The following is a 27736-nucleotide window of genomic DNA, read 5'->3' on the forward strand; positions in this document are numbered from 1 at the left end:
TGAGATCGGAGAGCACGATCGGACAAGCATGTGAGCGCCTTAACGCGTTACTTCTAAGGGGCCGATCACACAGGACGCGACTTTTAAAAGCGCGTCGCTAGCAAAACCATTGTTTTCCTATGGTACGGCGCGCCTTTCATGTGCGCCTTTTAAACGCCACGCCTCGCGCCTTTCTGGCGGTTTAAAGGCGCGCCTAAAAGTTAAAATATTCTCAACTTTAAGCATAAGGCGCGGAGTCGCACAGCTCATCAATGTCACACTAGGCCAATTGTACAACTCCAGATGTAATAATTATTCGAATTCTATACGGCGGACACATGCGTGGACCTGCGTGAGCAACCAATTGGCCGTCTCTGGTGAGTAAATGCCTTTAAAACAAATAGGCTAGCTGGCTAGCTAACTCCACAGGCGCATAGGCGCTTTTCCCCAGGCGCATCTTGCCAACGCGCTTTCGATGCGACTGCGCATATAAAAGTCGCGTCCTGTGTGATCGGGCCCTAACGCGTTACCCCCAACACTGCCACTGATCCCTCCCGGAAGCTATCCTGTCGTAAAACGGCCTCCTGTGCGGTCATTCAAGACTCCGCTGTGATATCTAGCCTTTATATAGGATAGGCCTATCTATGATTGTGTAGCCCATTTCTTTTTTTGGATTGGCTGATAAGTGGCACCTCCCGTCAGAACTCCAGGGGATCCCGGGAGACATGCTTGATTCCTCCATGGTGAGGGTAGCGCGGCCAGGTCATGATTGTGCGCTGCGGCACATTAAATAGCCTAGAGTTTTTTTTCAGTGTGAGAAATACGATGTGTGGCGGGAGTGCATGATTAAAGACCGACATGAGTGACTGTCACGCTCAATGCGTGACAATTGGTCTACAGTCAATACAGAGACGTCATAAATGTGCATTTTCTCAAGCAGTTATTTAATTGCCATGGGTGTTTTATTTTAATTTTTCCAAAACCCTATTTATTCTATCAGGGATTTTCTTTTTAAACCTGAACGTGCAAAAAGGCTAATCTGCGGCAGATGGGTCCCCCCTTGTGTGCCGTGATTCTGCGTAAGGTTCCTTCCTGATTAACAGGGAGTTTTCCCCTTGCCCCTGCTGCCATTGTGCTTGCTCTATGGGTGTCCAGGCACTAGGCTCTGTAAAGCACCTTGAGACAATTGTATTGTTTTGACGCTTTATGAATATAATTGTATTGAATTAATCCGCTGCATACAAAATGACAACGGTCACTCCCACACTCTACAGTGTTTGACTGGATTGGTAAATGACGGCTCCATTTTGTTAAGAAAGAACAAACATGTAACCATATATTATCATCAATTTTATGTCCTTAAATTTTATATTTCTAAAATATTAGCCATTTGAGTGTTTAATCACTGGTGTATTTTATTTATTATTCTCAGTTTCTTTCTTGAAACCGTTGTTTTTCGCGGGACTTTTATTTAGACACTGTTAGCCATATTTGCTTTCCCCATTCTATATCCGGGTTGTACTCACTTTTGAGGTAACACTATAGTGTGTATATCTATGTTAACACTGCTAAAGTGGTGACTGGAGCAGTATGGCGTCGACGAGCCGGTATGTATCAACAGCTAGCAAATGTATGGTTTGGAAGATAAGAAGGGGAGGCCGTATCTTAAAATGTGTTGTCCAATGACATTAACGTGTTGTAAGGACGTATTTAGGCGTTGCGTTCTATTTTGCCGACCTCCCAACGATACTAGCGATAGTTAGCTAATGTTAGCTGAGCAGCATCGTGGCGTTCTTGGAACAAAGCTATGACAACCTGCTATCTAACTTGAGCTATGCTTGCTAGATGAATACGTTAACTACGTTGTATATCACGACTTCATTGCTACTTATTAACCACTGATACATACTGACAATCCCACGATTACGAACTGTAACACTAACAGTTCGGTGCTTGTCGTTCCGTAACCTTTCATTGTTGTTCGTAGGCAAATTTAGTAATCGGTTGTTAGCTGGCTTACAACAGCAGTTACAAAAACAGCATTACATTATTTTTTACACTATATAGGGCTGAAAATGTCGGTCTCTGTCCAGGTCTCTTTCCGAAATTCCCTTGGGTTTCAAACGGCCGCACTGTCACTTTTGCGACATCGCCACCTTTGTTTGTAACAGACAACTAGTCTGTTGGTAGTACGGTCTACTGTGACAATGCTGATACTACATGTTAATACAAGCGCTATCTAAATTGGACAAGTTGAGGGGGATACAGAACGTTGTTGGACACCACTTTGTGTCCAGTGCCTCAATATTAGGGCAAGTCATGAGCTCTTTTTGACGCTGCTGTTGAACTCCGCGGTGTACCGCCAGGGGACAATATCGTTGCAGTGACGTCCCTCCTCTCTATTTTCGAACTAAAATTCAGTGCGGGCACATGATGGCAGCACTCCGATCCCATCCAATTCTCTCCATGGGGTCTCCATGGGGGGTTAACTGCTCTATCTCAAAGCACATGGCAGTGATCAATCTAGATCTTGGCCACGTCAGTTCAAATCAAATGCGGAATGTTTACATCTGCTACCGTTGATTATACAGTAAATACGTTGTGAAATGAAACAAAAACACACCACAGTTAAAGTTGTATTAGTATTGATTGATTCACATCGATATGAATGGATTACATGACTAACAACTGGTGGAAAGTAATATGAAAATATTTGTTCACTGAATTTTGCGTTCTGTCCCAAACAGTTGCGTTCCAGTTTCAAAGTTTCGCTTTCAGTATTTCAACGTGAATGAGAGGGAGCACAAGAACTGAGCGTCTAGCAGCGTTTATCATATCATATACGTTATATATGATGCATGTATATGTCTGTGGGCACGATCTCAAGCACGTGCAAAAGTTGTTGTTGTCCAATTTGAATCAGATACGAGAGACACATGCGCGCCCAGTCCAATTACCAGCGGAATCGAATCGTGTGTCCAGGGGTTTACATCGGAGTCCAGTCGGACTCAAGTCGGACACAATGAATCTAGTTCTGGGGAGACACATGTGTCCAATATCCAATTTAAATCGGACTGAAATCGGAAACATTGCCTGTTTGAATTCATTTTCACCCGTTTCTATTGTGGCTGTTATGGTTGCTCGCATAAATGCCTATGTTTATTTCAGTAAGATTAGAAACCCTTGTAGCCTAGTTGATAACCGGCCAGACAGCGGCGTGTTTCATGTTCAACAATTGAACTCGGTCCAGTGTGAGTTTTACCACTGACATCCTAATCATTTTATAATTTCTGTGCATGTAGGCGTGGGAATTTGCAAACATCTGGCTATTCGATAGTATTGTGGTATTTGGGCCACGATTCAATATTATGGCGATTCCTAACATATTGCGATACAGCAAGTATTGCGATTTGATTCTGCGATAGATTGCGATTCATGTCCCCAATGTTATCCAATGTTATCCAATGGCATAACAAAAAAAAAGAGAAAAATAAGACTGCTCAACTAACTTCAAATGTCACATTTAATTATGTGAACAACATGATCTTCTAATCTACTCATTAACTGAAGTGCAGAAACTTAGGAGGGTAGTCCAAAAACGGTTGTTTTGTGTATTATTCTCTAAATAGGAGACCTCTCACATGAATGCTGAGCTCCCAGCACATAATTGTAATTGATTTAAAAAAATTCTCTTAATTAAATTATACAAAAATAATGTATGCTAATTTATGCGACGATATTTCTGAAATAAAACACAAAATGTAGGTGTAATCTGCTGTGGTTGCCATCATGTTTAAATTACTGCAATTGTGCAAACGCTAAGTTTTAGTATATATTGTAAGGAATCTTCCTGCCAAGTTTGGAGTCAATCTGACAAAATCTTCATCTCCTTTCAGGTCGCTGGAAAAAACATTTTTCCGAAAAAACTTTTAGAAAAAAACTTAATTTTTCCCCCCAATTTTTTTTTTTTCTGTATCTTGTTGAAACACCATTTATTTGCCTAAATAGATTTAAAACATGTCACTATAGAACATTTGAACAACATGAACAACAATTATTTTATATGCCAAATTGACATATTTTCAGGTTACTTCAATAAACAAACATGGCATGGAAGGTGAAGAGTTACTGTGCCAAACTTGAAAACTACAAAGCTATTACGAGAAATAACAACACAAATGTAGAAGTATAGAAATATATAATCATTTATTTTGGTTGATCAAGATAAAAAACAAAAGAACTATGAGACAGAAGTGATCCCATTGTATAAAACAATCTGTATCGCGATCTAAATGCGGGACATATGACACGAACGAATCCTTGAATGACACGTCATTCCACGTGGACCCAAAACACTGGAAACACATAGGTTATTTTCAAGAAAACGTCTAATATCTTACAATAACCCCTTCCAAATAATAATATAATGTCAAACGTTTAGTGTTACTAAAACTATAGGCTATGTATATTGATGGCGCAAAAAAGCAGAAATTGTAATGTAAGGATAAACAGCGTGTCGTTCAGGAGTCAACATAGACGCATCTCACCTCAATTCTTGATCAGATCACAATCATTCATTAACAGATTGTCAAGTTCTTACTCTTCTCCACTGCTCATCCTACCAGTCGAACTATCTGCATCGTTATCCTCTTCATTGTCCGTTTGTAAACAAAGCTGAACCGCTTTGCTTGAAAACGCCATGTTTGAAATGAAGCGCCGTCAATTTCCCCCCCGATAAAACGTCTCTAAACCAATGGTATTTGAGATTGGGTACTAAAATAAAATACTCCCTTGTGATTGGACAACTGTAAACAACATTTTCAGTACCATGGGAACGAAGATTGAGTGAAATAGAACAAGAATGTAACCAAATACGTGACCAGTCATGAGCGACCGAAATTTAAAGGGACCGTCACCAAAGAGTTAATAGAGTAACATAAACCTGAGAATAATCATATTATTAAGAGTAACGTAGTACTTTATTATAGAGATGCTCCGATCATCATTTTTGGGGTCAATTACCGATCACCAAAATCATGATCGGCCAATTGCCGATCACAGAATGGCAGGGGAATGGTAATCCTTTATCTATAATCTAGCAGAGTTCGCACTGTTCAAACGGCTGCCGCTATCAACCAGCGGTAGGCTAAGTCTGTTTCATGTCAACAGTATATGGTATAGATATGAGTTCATGTAGGATTTTAATCATTCATTGTTTCATTATTATTATTGTTTACATCAATTAGTTATTCCGCTATTTCAAATGGTTACCGTTGATAACGGGTAAATGGAATGTTCACCGTAAAGCATCATGGAGTTACAGCGACAGATCCACCTTCATGTTATAGCCGTAATCAGTGTTGGGAAAGTTCACTTTCTTTAAAATTAACTGGTTCAGTTCATAGTTCACACATTTTAAAATAAACTAGTTCAGTTCTTTTTTTTCAATATGTTGCGAGCAAAAGAATTTCCACAGCCCATATAGAACCAGACAAACTCTATCTGTCTGCAATACCGCTCTCGGCCTCTACACAACTTTGGCGCTCTCACACTTGCCAAGCATTGACAGCAGAGGAAACCCTGGATTGTTAACGGTGTTTTTCGCCTGGAAGTCAGATACAGATTCGTTCAATGAACGCGTTAAGACACAACACTGGAATATTCTTCATGCGTGTAAATATTTGTTGTATATAATTGTTCATATCTTGTTATTTGTAATTTATGTAGAAACCACGGCCATCAGTCATTCATATTCAACCTACCAATTCATGTCTTGCGAGAAAATAAATACCGTTCTTACTTCATCATTGGAACTTTGGCATTATCTGTTCTTACCGGAGTCTGTGGCGATTGGAACCTATTTCATAACCTTCATAAAGATCCTTTTGGGATTCAATCAGCTAAATATCCCCGTATTTTATATGAACCATACTTGTAGAAATTAAATTAACTAACTAAAACTTCCAGATGGGAGAACTCATGCTGCTTGCCACTGCCAAGCTCTGCTCTGCTGCTGAGTCCCCGTTTGCCCCGAATGCAGGTGTAAAAAGTCAAGCAACTAATTTACGTCACGTGATTGGGGTTTTTGATTGGTGCTTTTGGGGTTCACCGATCAAGCAATTTTGACCAATATCTGCCGATCATGATCGGTTGCCGATCGATCGGAGCATCACTACTTTATTACAAATTGAGAAAAATAAACGAAAAATGTCTAATGCTGGACTCCAGTCCAGTTGGCTGCAAGGTCATGTACCAAAATGTTAAATTCATTTGGGAATATTGGCATTTTTGTTCAGGAAAAAAGGAGTTGGTCAACATGCTCAGATGTTCGTGCTCCTCTGGGCCGTTACTATATCCCCTGCAGTGGTGATCACCCTTTCAGCAGACACACTAGTGCCGTGAATGCTCAGGTATCTTTGAGCGAGTTTGGCTAGGTAAGGTTACATTGTGCTGCATATCAGAAATGGCCAACAGAAAAGTTCATTATTCTGAGACGCTCCTGTTAGCATGGAAACAAAATACTAAAGCTAGCTTCGTGTGTTTCCATGGTAACAGGAGCAGTCTCAGAATAATTCGCTTTTCTGTTCACACGAAGGTACGGGAACGGAGGGCAAAGAAAACAGTGCATTATCTTGGTCATGCATATTTCAAATTGTGTATATGTAAACATTTGTATATTTGAATGTGCATATTTCACTGCTATAAACATATAGAAAGCGGGTGTTTTATGGTTGTTTACATTTGTCTTCTTTGTCAGTATTGTGACAAGGAGGTAGGATTTTATTGTGGAACAACTAAGTAATCCCCTTTGCAAGAGGTGAGATTCATGAGGAGATAATGATCAGAGGAGGATATCCAGCCGTGTCGGGTATAAATCTTAAATTAGGCATAGGTAGGTCGTCCTGATGCTTTTAAGCATAGGCGGAGATCACGGGGGGGGGGGACACACGTCCCCCCCTCGCTTAAAGTTTTCCCCCTCAAAAAAATGAAAAATAAAAAATAGTAATATGTAACAAACACACGACGACACAAGCGGTGCTTATTATAAACGTAACATAATGCTTTTTAAGTGTTGAAAAATCATTATCCTCCTATTCCTCAGTGGTTTGGTTCACATGCTGTTTCCAAAGGGCGGGGCTACAGCTCCGTGTTCCAGTCAGTACACGGTCAGGTTGTGAGTGTTTCTCGTCCTCTCTTGCCTGCACTACAGCAACGGCAGTACCAGTCTTAACCCGACCGGTGGGCTATCGCACGCCCACATCATTGAGCAAAGGTACTGAGTGCCTCACCTCCGTGCTTTTTCAATGTTTTTTTTTCAGAACAACAAGACTGAATAGGTTCTACGCATGTGCACGTTTCTGGTTCAATTCTACAGACTTCCTGGGATTTAAACAAATAAAATAATAATAAATACGAGAATATGTCTACAGTCATTGTTTCTACGAGGCATTGTGATGTCCTAACATAAATTAAAGTATTACACAAACACTGCAAATGCCATTGAATAAATAAATAAGCAATAAAGTCAGTCAATCAGCCCAGTAGCCTACACGGTCAGATTGTGAGAAAAACAACTGTTCAGAAAGTTGACGCTACCAGCGGTATCAAGTGGCGTGTTAGTGCACAGAGAGGTCATCATCCAATCCGATGTTCCCAGAGTTCCGCAGGCCTCTTCTCTATATAGCTAGACGTCACCCACCGCTGCCTGTCTTGTTGATGGTAAGAAACTGGAGTTAACAAGCATCGTCAGTAGTTCATTTTTTGTTAAAGTAGAGACTCTGTTAAAATGGCAGAGAAAAGAAAAAATCCTGATAATCGGTAATTTCTTAGTGCTCCTAAACGCGTTTTGCGTTTGAACTTTCAACATTATTTGCCTGTGAGTAGATATTTCGTGTTAGGACATCTATTGCCGTTTAGAGAATTTAAAACTGACGTCGAATTTCTGTTTGTCACTGTTCTTTATTGTTTGTAATGGCTACTTTTGCTCTGCTATCATGGATTATGTGAAGGACACTATGCAGCACTAGTTGGAGATCAATTAAAGGCTACTGAATGTTTGTTTTTGAGCCAGTGAAAACACGGTGGAAAGTAGTGAGTTTGTTTTGCAGATTTGTCAGCCTTCTATAGTTTTCTTAAATTAAGTCCAGACGATGTCTGTGTGACGGGGCAACTGTGTGACCCGCCACTGCAGCCTGTAGGCTGCTGCTTTTGTGGACTGGGTGCAGGTGTTTTTTGTGAGTGTTGCATGTTTGATGTTCATGTCTTTGTTCAGTTAAAGTCAGCAAACATACAGTGTCTTGTCTCTGAAATGTTCAGTTTATTTGGTTTAACAATCATACATCATATTGTCATATTTCATACCGTTTGTCTTCTGGTGTTTAGTGTCTCTAAGTTTGTGTTTTGAAGAGGGCGCGATATGCCTGAGTTTTAAAACACCCGGGATAACCCGAGTTATGTTTAATGAGATTGTTGTATTTTGGCTGCTTTAATATGTGTCGGCTATGCCGTCATTGAGCCTAATTGCTACCATGTGTAGCCTGTGTTTCCCAGCTGATAGGGACATTGATTGCTAAGGTTTGGCTGCTGTGAGCCACAGGTGTTGGTGCCTGTGCCGATGACACACCTGCTGTTTTGATTGGTTTGAGCCAATTAAGGTTTGTGTCTAGGCTAATTTAACTTCCCTTTTTCCTTTGTTCAGGAGAGTTGCCAGTTTAATAGGACGTAAGTCCTTGGTGCTCTCACTGGACTAGATCCATGGTCCTTTTACTTACCCTTGTTTTCTTTGTATGAGTGTTCGTGTTTTTGCCTTACGAGCTCATCAGACCAGTGGATGTGGTCTTTTACATTTAGTCGCCTATTTATTGTGCATGTCTGTATCGAGGTCATGATGCCTATTGATATGTTTATTGAAAATGTTATTATTTATATTGATTTATTATTGTCATCGTTCTTACGGCCTTATGGGCCATTTGGGTAACAATAAAACCCTTAATGTCTAACATCTTCTCCCTCCGGAGTCCTCTATGAGTGTAACATCCAAGCTCTAAGCGCGAAGGCTATCTCGACCTTTTACAGTCTGGAAAATTGGGTCCTGACATTTTGCACGTGGGAGGGGGGATTGCATCTGATAAAATACAACAATTTTAAATAATTTAATAATAATAACAAATGACACACAATATTGCTAAACTTAAATTAACATTTATTTAACCCTGTTCTGTCTGTATTGGCTCTGTTTGCTTATGTAGATATGCACTCTGCGCTCTACTTAATATTTTAAATAAAAACAAATGTCCACAAGAAGTCAAAAACTGAACTCTGTATAATAAAGAATATGGGTGATTGTGTTGGTTGTGAAGTCTAATGGCTACTGGCACGAAGGACTGGCCAAGGCGCTTTGTGGTGTGCCGAGGAGGGATCAATCTGTGGCTGAACGTGCTCCCCATCTGCAGTACCTTGTCATAGAGAGGAATGTTTACTGTCTTCCAATTGGTAGACCAAGTCCTCAGATAAAATAATATTAAATCTCTTACACAGAAAAACAGAGCTATTACATTTGTATCAAAACTGTCTATATTCGTTTGTTTCTTGGTGTGAATGTTTTTCTTAAATTTGGAAACCGGCGTTTTTGCCTGCCACATCACTTCCACCAAGCTGATCTTGCTGTTCCTCAATTTCTAGTTAAAAATAAAACAACTATGTCCAAATGTTTACTGTCTTCCAATTGGTAGACCAAGACCTCAGATAAAACAATATTATATCTCTTACACAGAAAAACAGAGCTATTACATTTTTTATTTTAATCTTTTGTGAATGGCAACATGCACACACATCCCTTGAACAATAACATTACCAGCAACTATCTTGCTCCACACTGCTTCGTTACTGTACTGTTCTGTACTCTAGATTGTCACCAACCTAGCTAGCTATGCTAGATAGATCCTCCCCAGAGTCTCTCGCCAGAGACGGAATAAAGACTAAACATAAAGAATCTTTGTAGGTAATTAGCTAGCTTGAAATATTATATGCAGATCTTACCCAGCAGTGAAAGAACATGACTAGTCTACAAGGGTTTGCTAGTTGCATTTAATGAAGAGGTTGTGGGGTTTCTAAGTTTTTATGATTTAGACCTGTATGCTTTTGCTTCAATTATTGTTGTGTACCCTTCGTTGTTTATCTTAATGTTTTGGATACATCCTTCCACTGCATATTGCAGTCTCTTTTGCCTTGATCTGGAGGATATCGCGGTGATATCACTCCAACAAGAATCACTGACACTGACAGTTATAGTGCATGTCTCCGTCCTCGCCATGCTTTTGGGATGACAGGCCTGGGAGTTGTGTTGGACTTAGCAACAATACCTAAGGGGGCGGGGCCCTGACGAATGTCAATTGAAGGTCCGCAAAACTCCTCCCTAGAACGACCCTCGTCCAATCCTACCGTAGCAATATCTACTAAGAAAAGAGGGTCCAACAAGTTTGAGGTCTGAAGCAACATGGTGCAACGGTGTGCCTATGGGACTTGTAGATCTGATACAAGAGACATGAGGGAGGCATCGGTTTTTCCACATTTCCAAAGCCCAAAACACAGGAGGAAAAGTGCCAGTTGTGGATTAAACAGTGTAGGAGACCCCACTCCCAAGTCAATATATCGAATATATCAACAAACACACGTCTGCTCCAAAGTAAATTAAGCTGCTTGCAGCTAGCTAACGAACTATGCTAACTATCCCAGCTAAGCTATCTAGCTAGCTGAGAGAACATCCACTTATGGTTCATGTAAACTAATATTATTCATGCTAAATGTGAATGCATTGCATATTGCTGTCCCTTTTTCCTTGATCTGGAGGATATCACGGAGATATTACTCCCAAAAAAATCACTGACAGATATAGCGCTTGTCCCCGTCCTTGCCATGCTTTTGGGTTGTCAAGTCCTGGAAGTTTTGTCGTACGTAGCAACAAAAATCTAAGGGGGCGGGGCTTTTGCGAATGATCAATTTCACTCTTCATTACATGTTTTTCATTGAAGGCAAGACTAGCAAGCAAACGTTGCCTTCACAGTCTTGTACCAGATGGAGTTTTTACCCTCCCCTTTGTTTACAGGGCCATGAGTGTGTGTGTGTAAAACCTATGAATCTTACTGTGGTCGTTTTATTTGTGTCTTAATTTCTATAGTGGAGATTCTCTACCTAAGGTGACATGCCCAAACCACCCTGATGCTCTCCTGGTTGAGGATTACAGAGCTGGGGATATGATATGCCCAGAGTGTGGCCTAGTAGTTGGTATGTTCTGAATGTGACTTAATTCATTGTACAATTTATAGTGCATGCATGTTTAAATGTGGTGGGAGATGTGATGTATTGATTAGCTGCCTGTTAATCTTCATTTGCAGGTGATCGAGTGATTGATGTGGGTTCTGAGTGGAGGACATTTACGAATGAGAAAGCTACTAAGGACCCTTCCCGAGTGGGAGATGCCCAGAACCCTCTTCTAAATGGGGGAGACCTTACTACAATGATAAGCAAGGTGAAGAGAATTTGTGAGAATATTGTGATGGTCATGTTTTCGACTCTGGCTTGTTGTTGAGGATAGTATTTCTTCCTAATCAGATCAATTCAGGGGAGTGTTCCAAGTGTGTGGTTAAGTGACAAAAATGGATAAGTTAAGTCCGAGCAAGTCGTAAACCTCCTTAAAGAGGAAGGAGAATGAAGCCATAGCGCTCTTCTATTATAAGGTTTACCTTTTATGTTACTCTTCACTTATCCAGGTAAGTCACTTAACCATGTCCATGGAATACCCCACAGGAGTGAACAAATCCAAACTTCAGTCCAAACTCCTGCTGAACCTAGTTATGTGAACCCATGAATGTTTCAAGCACAAGTTTGTGTGTAGCATGTTCAATGTGAGAAGTACTGGAGAGTACGCCAAGTTATCACACTCCAAAACAAGGGGCACCATCTCAAACTTAGGCCCAATCTCAATACTTCCCCTTACCCCTTATCTTACCCCTTACCCTTGAAATTGCGCGTTCATGTGAGAGCTAGTGGTGTCTCAATACCCAACTTGATCAAGATTAAGGGGTAAGGTTAAGGGCTGTATGGCCCTCGTTTTTGAGATGATCGGAGACCTACCTTAACTCCAAGGGCTATCCCAGAGCACACCGCGAAACCAGCTCGGGAATTTTCCAAAAAACATGGCTGCTTGAAGCGAGGAATATTTTACATGAATAAAGCTATCTACACAACTTTTTAATATGTTTATAATGACTCGGTTTGATCTGAAATGTGCTACTCGAACGATGCATAGTATTTTCGGTCATAACTGTAGCTTTCAAACGGTAGTTTTTAGGATACAATTAGCGCGTATACCACCACTCCATTGGCTTATATGGTAGCTTGCCAGCTATCATGCTACATACACTACATGTAACTATTTTTGGCTTATAATTAATTTAAAAATGACGACAGTCTTGTTTCGTGCTCTACACAGTTGTATACATATATATTTGCAACCATGTTCTTCATTAGACTTTTTTTTAAATCGCTAGTTTCATAGGTCATACAGTCACGCATGACGTACCCAAAACCGAGTGGCGTCTCATTTCACAGGGGAAAGATCTCAGCCCTTGGCCCTTACACTTGCAAGTGCTAGGGTTAAGACTAAGACAAGACTAAGCAAAAGGGGCAAGGAGAAGAATCGAGATTCGGCCTTAAAGTAGTTCCCTGGGTTTTCAGGTGGCTCTAGGGCTGTCCGCGAATGGGGGTGGGTGGACTGCTTAACGTGTTCTTAAATCATGTTCTTAGCTAAGAACGAATTCCAGATAAGAAAACTTTCATGAATGCTAGAATTGTCCTGGGAACTTCATAAGTGGAGTTAAGAAGACATTTCTTATAGAGATGCACCGATATGGAATTTTAGGGCCGATACCGATAACAGATAATTATTGGTTTATTGTGGCCGATACCGATACGATAACCGATATTTTTTTGTATTTAAAAATAAAGGGTACAAAAGGTTTAAGATGTGCCTTTTTATTTTCTCAAATGTTAGGGCACAAGAAATGTCATCAAAAGCAACACACTTGATGGCTAGAGCCCTCAACAGGATGTACTACAACGCTTAACATGTAGTACTTTATATTCACTATAATATCAAGTCAAAGCAAATAACATCCAACATTCAAGACTGTCGTGTGTGTGTGTGTGTGTGTGTGTGTGTGTGTGTGTGTGCGTGCGTGCGCGTGTCATCAGTAAGCAACACATTTGATGGCAAGAGCCCTCAACACTTAACAGGATGCACTACAACACTTAAAATGTAGTACTTTGTATTCACTATAATCAAAGCAATCAAGTAATCAAAGTCAACGCAAATAACATTCAATAACATCCAACATTCAAGACACATACTGCGAAATAGTTCCAAACCGCCAACATGCTTATTTCATATTTCAGACTGCTGCCTGCCCTGCTCAAAACGTTTAGTGTAGCCAGGCAACGGACCTATGAGTATAACAGGCTACCCTGGAAAACATATTTGGAGGGAAATTAGACGTTAAAAATATCGGCTTAAATTATCGGCCAAAATTATGATATCAGTATAATAATAATATTTAATTTGTTCCACTTATCGGCCACTAATATATCTGCCGCCGATATATCGTGCATCTCTAATTTCTCAACTTTACTTTTTCTTAACTTTGTTCGAGAATGAGGTCCGTTGACGTTGTTAGTGAAGAGATCAGGGAAGTGAATTCAGGGAGGTCAATACGTGTGAAGGATTATGGTAAGTTAAAGAGGTCATCATATTGCATTGTGATAGGACTACGGGTTCATGGAGGGGAAAAGACTTCATAATTCGAAAGGGTCATAAAATCATCTTGCAAATGTGAGTACAAGCTAATATTTGGCCTAGCGATGCCTCTGTTTGAAACACTAGGTTACTGTGTATGTCTGTGTAAAATAGCATTCCTCTTACATTGACTGACAAAGCCGTTTATCAATGTGTAGGGAACTGGTGCTGCAAGTTTTGATGAGTTTGGCAACTCAAAGTACCAGAACCGGAGGACCATGAGCAGCTCAGATCGAGCCATGCTCAATGCTTTCAAAGAGATCTCTACTATGGCTGACAGGATCAACCTCCCCAGAAACATTATTGTAAGTGCTTTTACTATTCTTTGATATATGACCGTTAACCTGTGTGTGAACAGTTTTCCAACCATACCCAGGTATTTGAAGTGCACTTGCTGCCCAGCATTCCAGAGACTTCCCTGTTGAGAATAAGACTGATGTATTATGGCTTCTATATGATCAAGCTGTGATACATTCCAGACACTCTTCCCTGTTGAGAATCAGACTGATATGTTATGGCTACTATTTATTAAAGCTGTGAGCTTAGGACCTGTGAGGCATCTATTTTTGCAAACTAGAGATTCTAGTGTTTTATGTCACACACTTAGAACCTGTTAACACTGTTCTGGAAAGGACGTGGTGTACACAGATAATACCATCAGTTTCTTGACAATGTCTTGCGTGGAATAGCCCTAATTCTATACAAAAGCAATGGACGGATGTGTTTCTGAAGAAAGCTTTCTGTCTGTCAAAAACACAAGTAGTGAGGCTCTAGATAACGCCAAGAAAGCCAGCTTAATGAAATTGAACAGTTTTATTTGCACAGTCATAATTGCAAAAGGGTTTTCTAATGCTGAATTAACCTTTTTAACATGGTAACTTGCGATAAAATGGACCTTTTAACACCTAGGTAGATTCAAACATAAGATATAGCCAGTTAAGAGTAGTAAAGAGAGTTCCAAATGTTTCTATCAACATAAATTGCATTGGAAATGTAGTGAAGACATGGTTAACATAATTGACTACTACAGTTTCCATCTGTAGTAGTCAATTATGTTAACCATGTCTTCACTACATTTCCGATGCAATTTATGTTGATAGAAAAATTTGGAACTCTCTTTACTACTCTTAACTGGCTATATCTTATGTTTGCCCGTCAGCGACATGCAAGTGGCAGTAGTGGGGGTCATCCATGGGTGCAATCTGGAAAGAAAATCAGATTTGTTTTTTAAATCCCCTATTGCACTCAGCATCAGCTAATGCATCTGACAAATGGCTTTGTTTTCTTACAGATATGGTTTAAGTTATGGTTTTAGCATAACTTTGCCTCGTTTGATCACATTTCCTAAAGTGACAGTTGGCTTGCTCATCAAAATGGCCACCAAAGGTCAGTCAAATTTCAGCAGTCAGTATTTGTCGTTGTAAAGGGCCAACTTTATAGGCTCATTTAGAATGGCACATAGAAGCTATGTACCAAATATGAAACTACTCGTTCACATGGGAGTCTGAAATAAGCACATTTCCATTTTGGCTCATATCTCAGGAACTGAGTGGGTTGGAGCAAAAAAAATCCTTTTTATTCTGATTGCTTGAAAGCACCCATTCCTGTCAATTTCCACTGCCAAATGTTCCCACCATTTGAAAGTAATGAAAGAAAATGTGAGACATCGTATACTATGGAGGACTGAAAGTGCCAAAATTCAATAAATAAATACACCATCAATAATTATTTAAATGTGTCATTAATTAATTTAAATTGGAATTAAATAAATAAATGTTTCAATAAATGTGTCATTAATTAATTCAAATTGGAATTAAATACATAAATGTTTCAATAAATGTGTCATTAATTTATTAAATACCAATTCATTTTATGTAAAAAAAACACATTTCATTATTTCACTATTTAATTAATTATGTCATGGTCCTGTGTTGCAGCGCATCAATAATTTATTTTATCTGTCAAACTCACCCATCAAAGTCAGTGGGCGGGGCTAACGCTGATTTAGTCTGATCCATTGCTTTAGTCTGAAGTGCCTGGAGAGAGACATTTTTCCACCGGTTCCAGCACCAAAACTTAACGTTATGGAATCTTGTGACATGTTACTTTGGTTAAAATTGTGAGTTATTCACGAGTGGTCTTCTTCCAGCGAGAACGCAAATTCATTTCGATAAAACTTAAATTTAGTTTAACTTTTTAATACCATGTAGTACCATACGACCTAAAGTTAAAGTTCTGTTTACTTGATCACTTTAGACTAGAGTTTTTGAGATGCTCCATGGACCAGCTCAGCAGTAGTTAATTCCTCTGAAATAAACCTTTCAGCATATTCACACCTATTTGCCTTGAGAAGTTTCTTGAGAACTCTTAGAATTTTCCACGACATATAAAAGTTCTGTTTACTTGGCCATGGCTTTCTATATTTTCTCACGTAGATCAGACGAGTGGCAATGCAGTTCATGACGGGAGTTGACTAGCTACTTAACAACTGTAGCAGTAACCTACAGCAGCTAGTGCTAGTTACTACACGAACGTGCTTAGTCAAGAGCTTCTTTTTTTTCAAGTGGCAAGTCTTCTACAGTACACACAATACATAACCAGCACTACATCACGGTCTCAGTTAATGATGCAACTACGGGTTTTCTACGAGCAGGCAATGCAGCTCATGATGGGAGTTGACTAGCATAGTACCTCACGACAGCTAGCAGCTAGCTGCTACAAGAACTTGCTTAGTCAACTGTTAATATCAAGTGTAATATCACACAAAAACAACAAGCCAGATTGAAAGAGATAATGTATACAAAGCAGACAAACCAACACATTTTGATGGATGAAAGCCCTCTTTATTATTTGTAATGTGTTTGTTATTAGGTCTGTTGTCCTTTTGAACCCTGTCCTTTTGAATCCAACTCTCCTCGTATTTCCCCATACATTTTAGCTTTCCTTACTGACTTTTGAATTTTGTTTTGCATTTCTGTTGATGGCTAAATTGCTTTCGAGGTATTTAATCCATGGTCCACTACTGGATCGATTTTCCGTTTTCTTCATCTCGCACGCTCTGGATTTTTAGCGTTTAAGAAAAAGTTTTGTTTGACACAGCGTTTAGGAATGAGGCCTGCGTCAATCCAAATATCTTGAATCGGTAAGCCTTGACTTGATGTGCAGGGTAACCAATCAGGTTTTAGGAATCCGCCCACTGACTTTGATGGGTGAGTTTGACAGATAAAATAAATTATTGATGCGCTGCAACCAGGCTTTTAGCTAGGATTTTTTGAGGGGGGGTCCATTTTGTAATTGAACCTAACGCGGCGAAGCCCCGGTGACCCAGCAAAACTAGGGGGGTCTGGGGGCATGCTCCCCCATAAGATTTTTTTTTGAAAATAACCTTTTAAATAGTGTCCTCTAGTGGCTTTAAGGAAGATAAATTAACAAATTTAGATGTATTATATGGCATAAACATATTGAAGACATCCGCTGAGATTTTGTTTTGGATATGTGTGAAGCAGGAGCACCCTGACCTGGGAGAGAAAGCTTAGGAGCAGCTATACCCTTTGCCTCCATATATTTATGTGAGAACTCCTTCTCTGCAATGACTGTGATCAAAACAAAGCATTGAAACAGACTGTGCCTGGAGAAGAGCCTAATCAAAGCAGTTGCCTCCCTTTTTTTTTTGAAAATAACCTTTTAAATAGTGTCCTCTAGTGGGTTTTAGGAAGAGAAGTTAACAAATGTAGATTTAAAATATGGCACAAAAATAAAAATATTGGAGACATCCGCTGAGATAGGTGCTAATTATAGTTAATGTCAGATATCCTCTGTTCAATTTTCAAACTCCCTCACTATATGACTTTTTGCTCGAGCAATATTCCATGACAAATGATACGATGCCAACGTGACAGTTTCAGAGTACTTCGTTCATAAAAAAAAAAAAGCAGAGTCTGTTTCTCTGACTGACGTTTCAATTCAAAGTATGTACCTTGTGCTTGCACAGCTCTTTGCCTTTAGGAACTCCTGGGCTATATGTTAGCATTGTGTGTGGAGAGAAGGCGCTGTCAGGCGCTCCAAGTTTGAGGCTTTAAAATGCGACAGTGACGTCTGGCATATTAAGCAGAGGGGTTTTCCATTTCGCTCCGCAAATAATTCCTTCCATTCAGGCAAGAACGTGCAGTGTTTATCTTCATATTTTCGTTTAGCTTTACGCTTTGCTGGATCCATGGCATTCTTTCAGTAGCTACTGCTAGTTTGGCTAGTAGTAACTCTCTGCGACTGGGTGCACACATGAGAATGTTTCATGTTTGGAACATTAACATTACTTGAAGACATCTCTCAAGATCGCGTGATGACACAATATACATGATTAGATACCCCATTCAAATCGGACAGCTTTTTGTCTGTATTTCGTGCAAAATATGCATTTTAGATGTTTATTTTACAATATGAAAATTCTGTACACCAAGGGAAAAGTCAGTGAGCACTCGCGCTGGAGCCGAGCCCCAAGTCAGCCGGCAAAGAGCTGCATGCGGCTCGCCACCCCTAATAGCGGTAAACTGTTGTTTTACGTGTTACAACGTGATTACGCTCATTAACGTTTGAACAGTGTTGAGAGTTATTGTGAACACGTTTAAAAAAAGTTTGACTGAGTGAAAAAAGGGACGAAAACTTAAGGCGTCTGTAGGGCGTCTGCCTAAAAGTACTGCGTCCAATTTCTTATTATTTTAGAACAGTGCGTCCAAAAGACGCACGGACGCATGCCTAGCTAAAAGCCTGGCTGCAACACAGGACCATGACATAATTAATTAAATAGTGAAATAATTAAATGTGTTTTTTGACATAAAATGAATTTGTATTTAATTAATTAATGACACATTTAATGAAACATTTATGTATTTATTTCCAATTTGAATTAATTAATGACACATTTAATAAAACATTTATGTATTTAATTCCCATTTTAATTAATTAATGACACATTTAAATACTTATTGATGGTGTATTTATTTATTGAATTTTGGCACTTTCAGTCCTCCATAGTATACATCATGCATAGACACTTCTGACAAAGTTAATTTAGAAATTTGTGTGTGTGTGTTTTCACAACACGTGCAATCTTTAAGACATTATGTGGACGATTTTTAAAGGCTTGTTTTTAATTTAGTTCTGATCTGGCTCATAGTTTTCATACATTTTCTAACTTTTCTCAAAATATCACTCCTAACTTAATGAATGTGGCTGCCAGCAGCCAATGAAATGTCAGCAGCTTGTAATTTCTACTGAGCGTCCAATCGATATGAAAATTGGTCAGTATGTTTATTACATCGAGAATAAGCACAGTACGGAACCTCGGCCAGACTGGATACAATGTGGCACTTCAGTAGTGGTGTTTACAACAGTTTGAATGGGTGAATTATGTATTTGTTAAACTTATAGTTGGCCCCATCCTAAAGTGCCAGTTTGCTCATTTATCAAAATGCCTGCCTACAGCCAATCAGTCAAAATAAAATGTTTTCAGTCAATTAGTTATAGAGAAGTTTTGTGCAAATTAAATCAATAAACACAGATGAATGGCACTTTGATGCCCTTTTGTGTCCAATGGCTCCCAACATTGACAAAAGGCCAGGAGCCAAGCTTGATGGCTCTGGTCTGGTGGTATGCAAACTAAGAATGTTGGCCTATTTAAGATGTGGTCTGGTATGTGAGATTATGGTCTGATGAAATATATATGAAATATGAAATTCACCTTAATCAACCCTTCTCATGGCAAATTGATAAATGTGATCAATTTGGATTCATTAATCACAAAGCATCTAATACATTTGATTTTTTAAATGTAAAGTGTTAGGTCATATTTAATTGTTAAACAGTAAAAAACACATTTTCTGTTCACATCACATGATCTTTTGAACTAGCCTGGTAAATAGTTTTTCAATTAGAATAAAACTTGAAAAAGAGCTTGCTGTTCAAAGTAGATGGACAGGAGTATTCAGACCTTGTTTGGATATACTGGAGCTTACCAACGCACAGTGCATCCAGCGATTTAAGACTTGACTGTCAAGCTTTTGTCAGCCACTTTCATCAGCCATCATCAAAAGAATTGTTCCGTCTGACTTCGCATCCGAGTCACTCCAGACGGTAGATGCTGTGATGCACACATCATCAGTGACAAGGGGTTTGACTACTTGTCTATTATTAAACACTAAATAGTAATCTACACCAGATCTAAAACTGGGACGTTGGAAGATGCATTTTTTCAAAATCTTCATCTCAACACCTACAAAAGGTCTTTATAAATAGGCCTTGCACATGTTTTTGGTTAATGTACTTGATTTTTGGATTTATGTGATGCATAGAAACAAATGCTTTCCTTTGAGGCTAATCGGAATATAGTTCTCCCCTTCATTTTCAAAAGTCTGGTTTCATTTGGATAAGTTTCACAGGGTCAGTGTTCCAAAATAAACAAGTGTGTGACCCATGTTTCTGTTATTAAAAAGAAGTTAAGTGTTGTGGTGTGATGAGAGCACTTAGGGGAGGAAATGGCCCAAAGTGTGATGGACAAAACTGGCGATAGATCCTCCAAATTGCAGTGTTCAAAATAAAGGAAATATTCTAAATCCTGAATTGAAGTTTTTTTTTCTGGTTTGCTGTGGATTTTCTCATGTGTCCTTACTTCTCCTTAAAACAAAGTAATGACCATATCATTAATGTTTCTGCTATCCTACCAGTGTTGTGACTTTGACCTCTACATTTCCACATTTCTCTTATTTAGGGTACTTTTGAAGTGATATTTGTTACTAGATTTACTGGGAGGAAAAATGCTTTAGGTTCCAGATAAATGCTATTGGTACATTTGGTACCAATGGTGCGGAGATTGAAATCAAGATTCCAGTTGGCAAACTTTAACAACTTGACTGATGTGTAGACATCATTTTGTAAGAGGTCCCCTTGATTGTGGAGACTTACTAAAGCTAACAGTGTGGTTGTACAAGTAAAGATTGTGGAAACTGGTAAATGACCACATGAAAGTGTGGAAGGTAGTACTTTGAATTAAGCTAATTAAATATTTTCATCATCTATTAGGACCGGACAAATAATTTGTTCAAGCAAGTTTACGAACAGAAGAGTTTGAAAGGCCGGAGTAATGACGCCATTGCCTCAGCCTGTCTGTACATTGCCTGCAGACAAGAAGGCGTGCCCAGGACCTTCAAAGGTTACTATTAATACACTTGAAATTTTCTTTATTAGTCATGTTTACATTTGGTAAAGGTTGTGCAAAATGTCTCATCTTGTTACCTTGTCAACCACTGCATTGTTTCCCCTTTTGGGTTTGTTATTTTTATATTCTATTATTATTGTTGATGCTGGTAAAACACTAATTCATATTGTCATTAATATTACATGTATTCATTGAAATAGTAAATGGGCTCATTCTAACATAAGCGATATTTAAAAACATCATTTGTTTTGTCCTTTCTTGTTTATTACTCTGTACAAGAGCCTGATGGATATATGGTTTTTTAAGGTCAATACTCCATTCTGTATTTGAGAATGTTGAAAATAAATGATAAATATAGACTAGTGTATCAGATTTTTAGACACACAACAGACAGGGATCTAGGGGATATACAGCCGCGGAAAAAATTAAGAGACCACTTCAAAATTATCAGTTTCTCTGGTTTTACTATTTATTGGTATGTGTTGAAGTAAAATGTACATTTTTGTTTTATTCTATAACCTACTGGCAACATTCCTACCAAATTTCAAATAAAAATATTGTCATTTAGATCATTTATTTGCGGAAAAATGACAATTGGTCAAAATAGCAAAAAAGATGCAGTGTCTTCAGATCTCGAATAATGCAAAGAAAACAAGCTCATATTCATTTTTAAACTACACAATACTAATGCTTTAACTTAGGAAGAGTTCAGAAATCAATATTTGGTGGAATAACTTTGATTTAAAATCACAACTTTCATGTGTCTTGGCATGCTCTCCACCAGTCTTTCACATTGCCGTTGGGTGACTTTATGCTACTCCTGGCGCAAGAATTCAAGCAGCTCGGCTTCTTTTCATGGCTTGTGACCATCCATCTTCCTCTTGATCACATTTCAGAGGTTTTTTTATGGGATTCAGGTCTCGAAATTGGGCTGGCCATGACAGGGTCCTGATCTGGTGATACTCCATCCACACCTTTACTGGCCTGGCTGTGTGGCATGGAGCATTGCCCTGCTGAAAAAAACACTTCTCAGAGTTGGGGAACATTGTCAGAGCAAAAGGAAGCAAGTTTTTCTTCCGGGACAACGTTGTACTTTGCCTGGCTGAGGTTTGTAAAAGACCATAAGGATTGAACCAAAGCGGACTGGAGGGTCTCCTAGTTCGTCTTCTCTGATGAGTCCAATTTTCAGCTTTGCCCAACACATGGTCGTCTGATGGTTAGACGGAGACCTGGAGAGGCCTACAAGCCACAGAGTCTTGCACCTACTGTGAAATTGGACTCATCAGAGAAGACGAACTAGGAGACCTGGAGCTGCTTGAATTCTTGCGCCAGGAGTAGCATAAAGTCACCCAACGGCAATGTGAAAGACTGGTGGAGAGCATGCCAAGACACATGAAAGTTGTGATTTTAAATCAAGGTTATTCCACCAAATATTGATTTCTGAACTCTTCCTAAGTTAAAGCATTAGTATTGTGTAGTTTAAAAATGAATATGAGCTTGTTTTCTTTGCATTATTCGAGATCTGAAGACACTGCATCTTTTTTGCTATTTTGACCAATTGTCATTTTTCTGCAAATAAATGATCTAAATGACAATATTTGTATTTGAAATATGGTAGGAATTTTGCCAGTAGGTTATAGAATAAAACAAAAATGTACATTTTACTTTAACACATACCAATAAATAGTAAAACCAGAGAAACTGATAATTTTGAAGTGGTCTCTTAATTTTTTCCGCGGCTGTATATATATTTATATTTATGTATTTATTTATATATATATATACAGTGGTGGCCAAAATTATTAGAACACCTGACAGATCTGAGAATAATATATTTTGTTTGCCTCCAAAACATTATTTAAGTTCATAATGTTCATGAAACACACAACAAATATCAGATGAAGTGAGTCCTACTGTTTTGATCCACTTGTAACTTAAATATGTGGTACGTCCACCTTTTGCATCAATTACAGCAGCACATCTCTCTGGCATAGAGTCAATATATTTCTTGAGAACTTTAACACTAATGTTATCCCATGCCTTCTGCAACTCAAGCTAAAGGCTTTCCTTGGAATTTACAATAGATATGTCGAGTTTATTTTCCAACTTGCCCCGAATTTGCTTGATGGGTTTGAAGTCCGGGCTTTGAGAGGGCCGGTCCATCATTTTCAATGTTCCAGCAGATTCCTTGTCGCCGGTAGATCCGGCAATAGTTAAAATAATGTTTAGGGTCATTGTCCTCTTGGAAAATAAATCCAGGCCCAATAAGACGTCTCCAAGAAGGAACTCCGTGCCTCACCAGAATGTTGTGGTATACTTTTGTATCCATGATGCCATTCATTTAGCCAAAGTCACCTGTTCCTGAGGCTTAAATTACACCCCACACTTTAATACTACCCCTTCCTTGTTTAACTGTTGGCAAGAGACACTCAATTTTATATCTCTCCCCCTCACTTCGTGGAACATACACGCTTTGCTTCTTGCCAAACTATTCAAACCTGGACTCATCAGTACACAACACTTAAACCAATCTTTCTTTGTCCATTTCTTGTGTTCTTTTGCAAATTTCAGGCGATACACTCAATTGTTCTCTTTCAGTAATGTTTCTTTGCTGCTATTCTGCCAAAAAGTCCTTCTCCCAGTTTCTGGCGGACAGTTCTTGAAGACACTGTTGCACCATTAGTCATTGTGATGTTGATCTCGTCACACAGTTCTTGTAAAGTCTTTCTTCGGTCCTGAAGACTGAGAATTTTGAGATGCTTCACTTGTGTGTCTGAGAGTTCCTTTTTGAAACCTCTCCCCTTTCGGTTCTGGTGCCATGGTGGTCTAAGGTGTACTTTACAGTGCTTGGACTGCATCTCAAGTCCTTGGCTATGGGGCAGTAACTCCAGCCAGCATCAAACAAAGCCTTTATTCGAACCCGTTGCTCACTCGTTAGCTCTTTCTTCACCTTAGCCATGTTCAAAGAGCAACATGTGCTTCAAGACTGCTTCTAGAGGCTTTGGATCTATACCATTTGGTGGTGTGGTCTCAGTGACAAAACCCTGATGTTACCAATCACTTAATGAGCAGGATAGGCCTTGTACATTCAAAAGAATCGCAGAGCTGTGTCCTAAGACTCTTGCATCACCATCAATTTAACCACAATAACACCTGACAATGATTACACAAGTAATTTGGCTTCTTCTGTGCAGGAACATGATTGTGTGACTGACAGTGAAATAGGCCTAGCTTGTTTTTGTACGGAAAATGACCTAAATCTCATTATGATGGCTCTATTCTATGGTTTATAGAGCATAATGATGACACTGTAGATATTGAATTAGTCTTTAGGGTATTTTAAAGGCAAATACAACAAAAACAACTGAAAACTCTTAAATATGTCTAGTGTTCTAATAATTTTGGCCACCACTATCTATCTATATATATATATATATATATATATATATATATATATATATATTATAGGGCAAACACTGCATATAGGGCAAACACTGCCTGTATGTTGTTTAGCCCTTTTGTACTTTTTCTGTTTAGCCCTAATTCTGTCGTTTTTCTTGTTGGAAATTTTGACATGACTTGGTAGATTAATTGTCCATTGTTGTTATAATAGAGAATGTAACTACACACAAACATTGAAAATTTGTGAATTGAGAATGAATGAATGAATATTAATTTTAACAGTTTGAATCTCTACAGAAATCTGTGCCGTGTCAAGAATCTCTAAGAAGGAGATTGGGCGCTGTTTTAAGCTTATTCTAAAGGCTTTGGAGACCAGTGTGGACCTCATCACCACAGGGGACTTCATGTCTCGCTTCTGCTCCAACCTGGGCCTTCCAAAGCAAGTGCAGATGGCGGCCACATACATCGCCCGGAAGGCAGTGGAGTTGGACCTGGTGCCGGGCCGCAGCCCCATCTCAGTGGCAGCCGCTGCCATCTATATGGCCTCTCAGGCCTCCGCAGAGAAAAAGACTCAAAAAGGTAAACAAAATAAATGCATTAAACTATAAGAATTAGCTTTCCTAGCAAACAAAAATTCGCAAACCAGCTCAGAGAATACTGACTGGACTTTCATTTAATTGTGGAGGAACCGTGTTCAGGCATATTTTATATTGTGAAATATACAGTGCATATGCATATTGGAAATGTCTATGTTTTGGACATGAAATAAGGATATATTCACATGTAAATATGTGGTCATATTTGTTTGAGAATCACAAGATGTCACAAGTGCAAACTCTGCACTTATGTGCACTGATATTTTCTATGACATCCTTGGCCATGTCTTTCATGATCACTATACTAAGGTCTTTGGGTACATATTCATTTCAAACGCATCCTTTGGAATAAGTAGGTGCTTTTCCACTGCAGGAGCTCACTGGCCCTTTTAGGGGGCCGGCACCTTTCTGTGGTTTTCCACAATGGGCTGCCCCCGGAGAAACTCTTTCAGGCCTGCTAGTGGTCCTTGTGTGGTCCTGAAACTGCTGGGTGGCACTTGCAGGGATGGTAGACGCTTGTTGATTACAAGCGCAACATGGGTGGAAGACAAGTGCCATTTTGTCACATCATTTACCAGAAGTTACGTGGTGAATATAGCCAAATAAATGATAGCTTGCATAGTTGAGGTTGCTAACCTTGTTGAGGGTAGTCACAGAATTACATTTCTAAATGGCTGTCATAGATTTTCCATTCTCTGTGTATCCATCTTTCAGGTGTGGTAGTGTCTTTTAAAAGTCCATTGGTGGATTGGAATTCATTGTAGTCAATGGACACTGTAAATCTAAGATTAGCCCTTCCAAAAAAATGTTGGACAGCTTGACGCCCGTGTCATTAAGCCATTTTATCCAGTATTAGCAACTTTATGTAACGGTCGGTTTATCTGGTTTATCGGTCTAATAGTGGTGCCACCTGGAAAAATATATCATTATTTTGTTGTGATCTGAATTGATGTTGTGATCAAAGATGAAATATTCCGTTATGTAGGTTCATAGTTCCTGTACCGCATCAAACAGAAAAGCTGAAAGGGCCGATTAGGGAAAGGGCCGATTAGGGATCAGCCCCTGTAAACGCTCGTGCCACCTGGTAAATGCCTCAAGTCCTGCAGTAGAAAAGCACCTTTTGGGAGACATGCTCTGCTCTCCTCAAAATAATGTTGGTGGTAGATGATCTAAACCACTGTTTGCTGAGTTTATCAGATCAATATTGCTGGTCATAATCTAACTATATAAAACTTTTTTTTTTTTTTTTTTTTACAGAGATTGGTGATATCGCAGGTGTGGCTGACGTCACTATTCGCCAGTCCTACCGGCTCATCTATCCAAAAGCAGCAGAGCTTTTCCCACCAGATTTCAAATTTGATACTCCTGTGGACAAGCTGCCTCAGCTTTAAACAAAAAAAGAAAAAAAAAATACATTCTAAAAAATATTATCCATGTATTTTTGGAGTATTTTTTTATAACATTACATTTCTAAAAGTAAATAAGTTCTAGGAAAGTATCAGTCTTATGGGCAACCTGTTGCAGGGGGACAGAAATGTATAGGACACACATTCCAAAGTTAGAATTGAATACTGTACTTCAAGATCATGAACAGCAATTTGTGTGTGTGTGTGTGTGTGTGTGTGTGTGTTTGTATATATACTGTATATATGTTTAAGTGAACTGAATTTGTTAGTTGCGCGTAGGCAGGTTTCATACTGTATACTTTTTTGTCTTCTAGGAGTGGACAAGGTTTATGTTGGCTTATTTCCCTTATGTGATGAAATAATATTTTTTTTTTTTTAAGTTTCAGTTTGTACTACAAAGACAAAGAATGCACACTTGTCCTTAGTGGTGAGTGACTAATGGACACTCCTATGTGTGTGTTCATCTGATTGAAATCATTAAGCTACTGCTTCTTATTAAAGATATAAAAAAAACTGAACTTGACTTGTACACACAGACTTGTTACTATCATGATCATGAACCTTTCACTCAGTGCGGGCACATGATGGCAGCACTCCGATCCCATCCAATTCTCTCCATGGGGTCTCCATGGGGGGTTAACTGCTCTATCTCAAAGCATATGGCAGTGACCAATCTAGATCTTGGCCGCGTCAGTTCAAATCAAATGCGGAATGTTTACATCTGCTACCGTTGATTATACAGTAAATACGTTGTGAAATGAAACAAAAACACACCACAGTTAAAGTTGTATTAGTATTGATTGATTCACATCGATATGAATGGATTACATGACTAACAACTGGTGGAAAGTAATATGAAAATATTTGTTCACTGAATTAGCGTTCTGTCCCAAACAGTTGCGTTCCAGTTTCAAAGTTTCAGTTTCGCTTTCAGTATTTCAACGTGAATGAGAGGGAGCACAAGAACTGAGCGTCTAGCAGCGTTTATCATATCATATACGTTATATATGATGCATGTATATGTCTGTGGGCACGATCTCAAGCACGTGCAAAAGTTGTTGTTGTCCAATTTGAATCAGATACGAGAGACACATGCGCGCCCAGTCCAATTACCAGCGGAATCGAATCGTGTGTCCAGGGGTTTACATCGGAGTCCAGTCGGACTCAAGTCGGACACAATGAATCTAGTTCTGGGGAGACACATGTGTCCAATATCCAATTTAAATCGGACTGAAATCGGAAATTGGACACGTGTCCACACTGACTGTGATATGTAAGCATCAGTCTTGGACCT

General features: G+C 39.1%; 1 protein-coding gene across 1 annotated transcript; it reads left to right on the forward strand.

Moving 5' to 3' along the window:
- Positions 1-1500: 1500 nt before the first annotated feature.
- gtf2b (general transcription factor IIB) lies at positions 1501-26926 on the forward strand. Its single transcript, XM_080836603.1, has 7 exons — positions 1501-1586; positions 11156-11262; positions 11373-11506; positions 13987-14133; positions 20903-21032; positions 24738-25019; positions 26294-26926. Exons 1-7 carry the CDS (start codon positions 1570-1572, stop codon positions 26425-26427), a joined length of 951 nt encoding a protein of 316 aa, XP_080692729.1. The 5' UTR covers positions 1501-1569; the 3' UTR covers positions 26428-26926.
- Positions 26927-27736: the final 810 nt, after the last annotated feature.

This window comes from Sprattus sprattus (assembly GCF_963457725.1).
Source record: "Sprattus sprattus genome assembly, chromosome: 4".
Lineage (NCBI taxonomy): Eukaryota > Metazoa > Chordata > Actinopteri > Clupeiformes > Clupeidae > Sprattus > Sprattus sprattus.

Coding starts and splice junctions, on each gene's coding strand:
- gtf2b (XM_080836603.1), top strand. Junction 14,134..20,902: donor ACCTCCCCAGAAACATTATT/GTAAGTGCTTTT, acceptor ATCATCTATTAG/GACCGGACAAATAATTTGTT. Junction 21,033..24,737: donor CGTGCCCAGGACCTTCAAAG/GTTACTATTAAT, acceptor GAATCTCTACAG/AAATCTGTGCCGTGTCAAGA.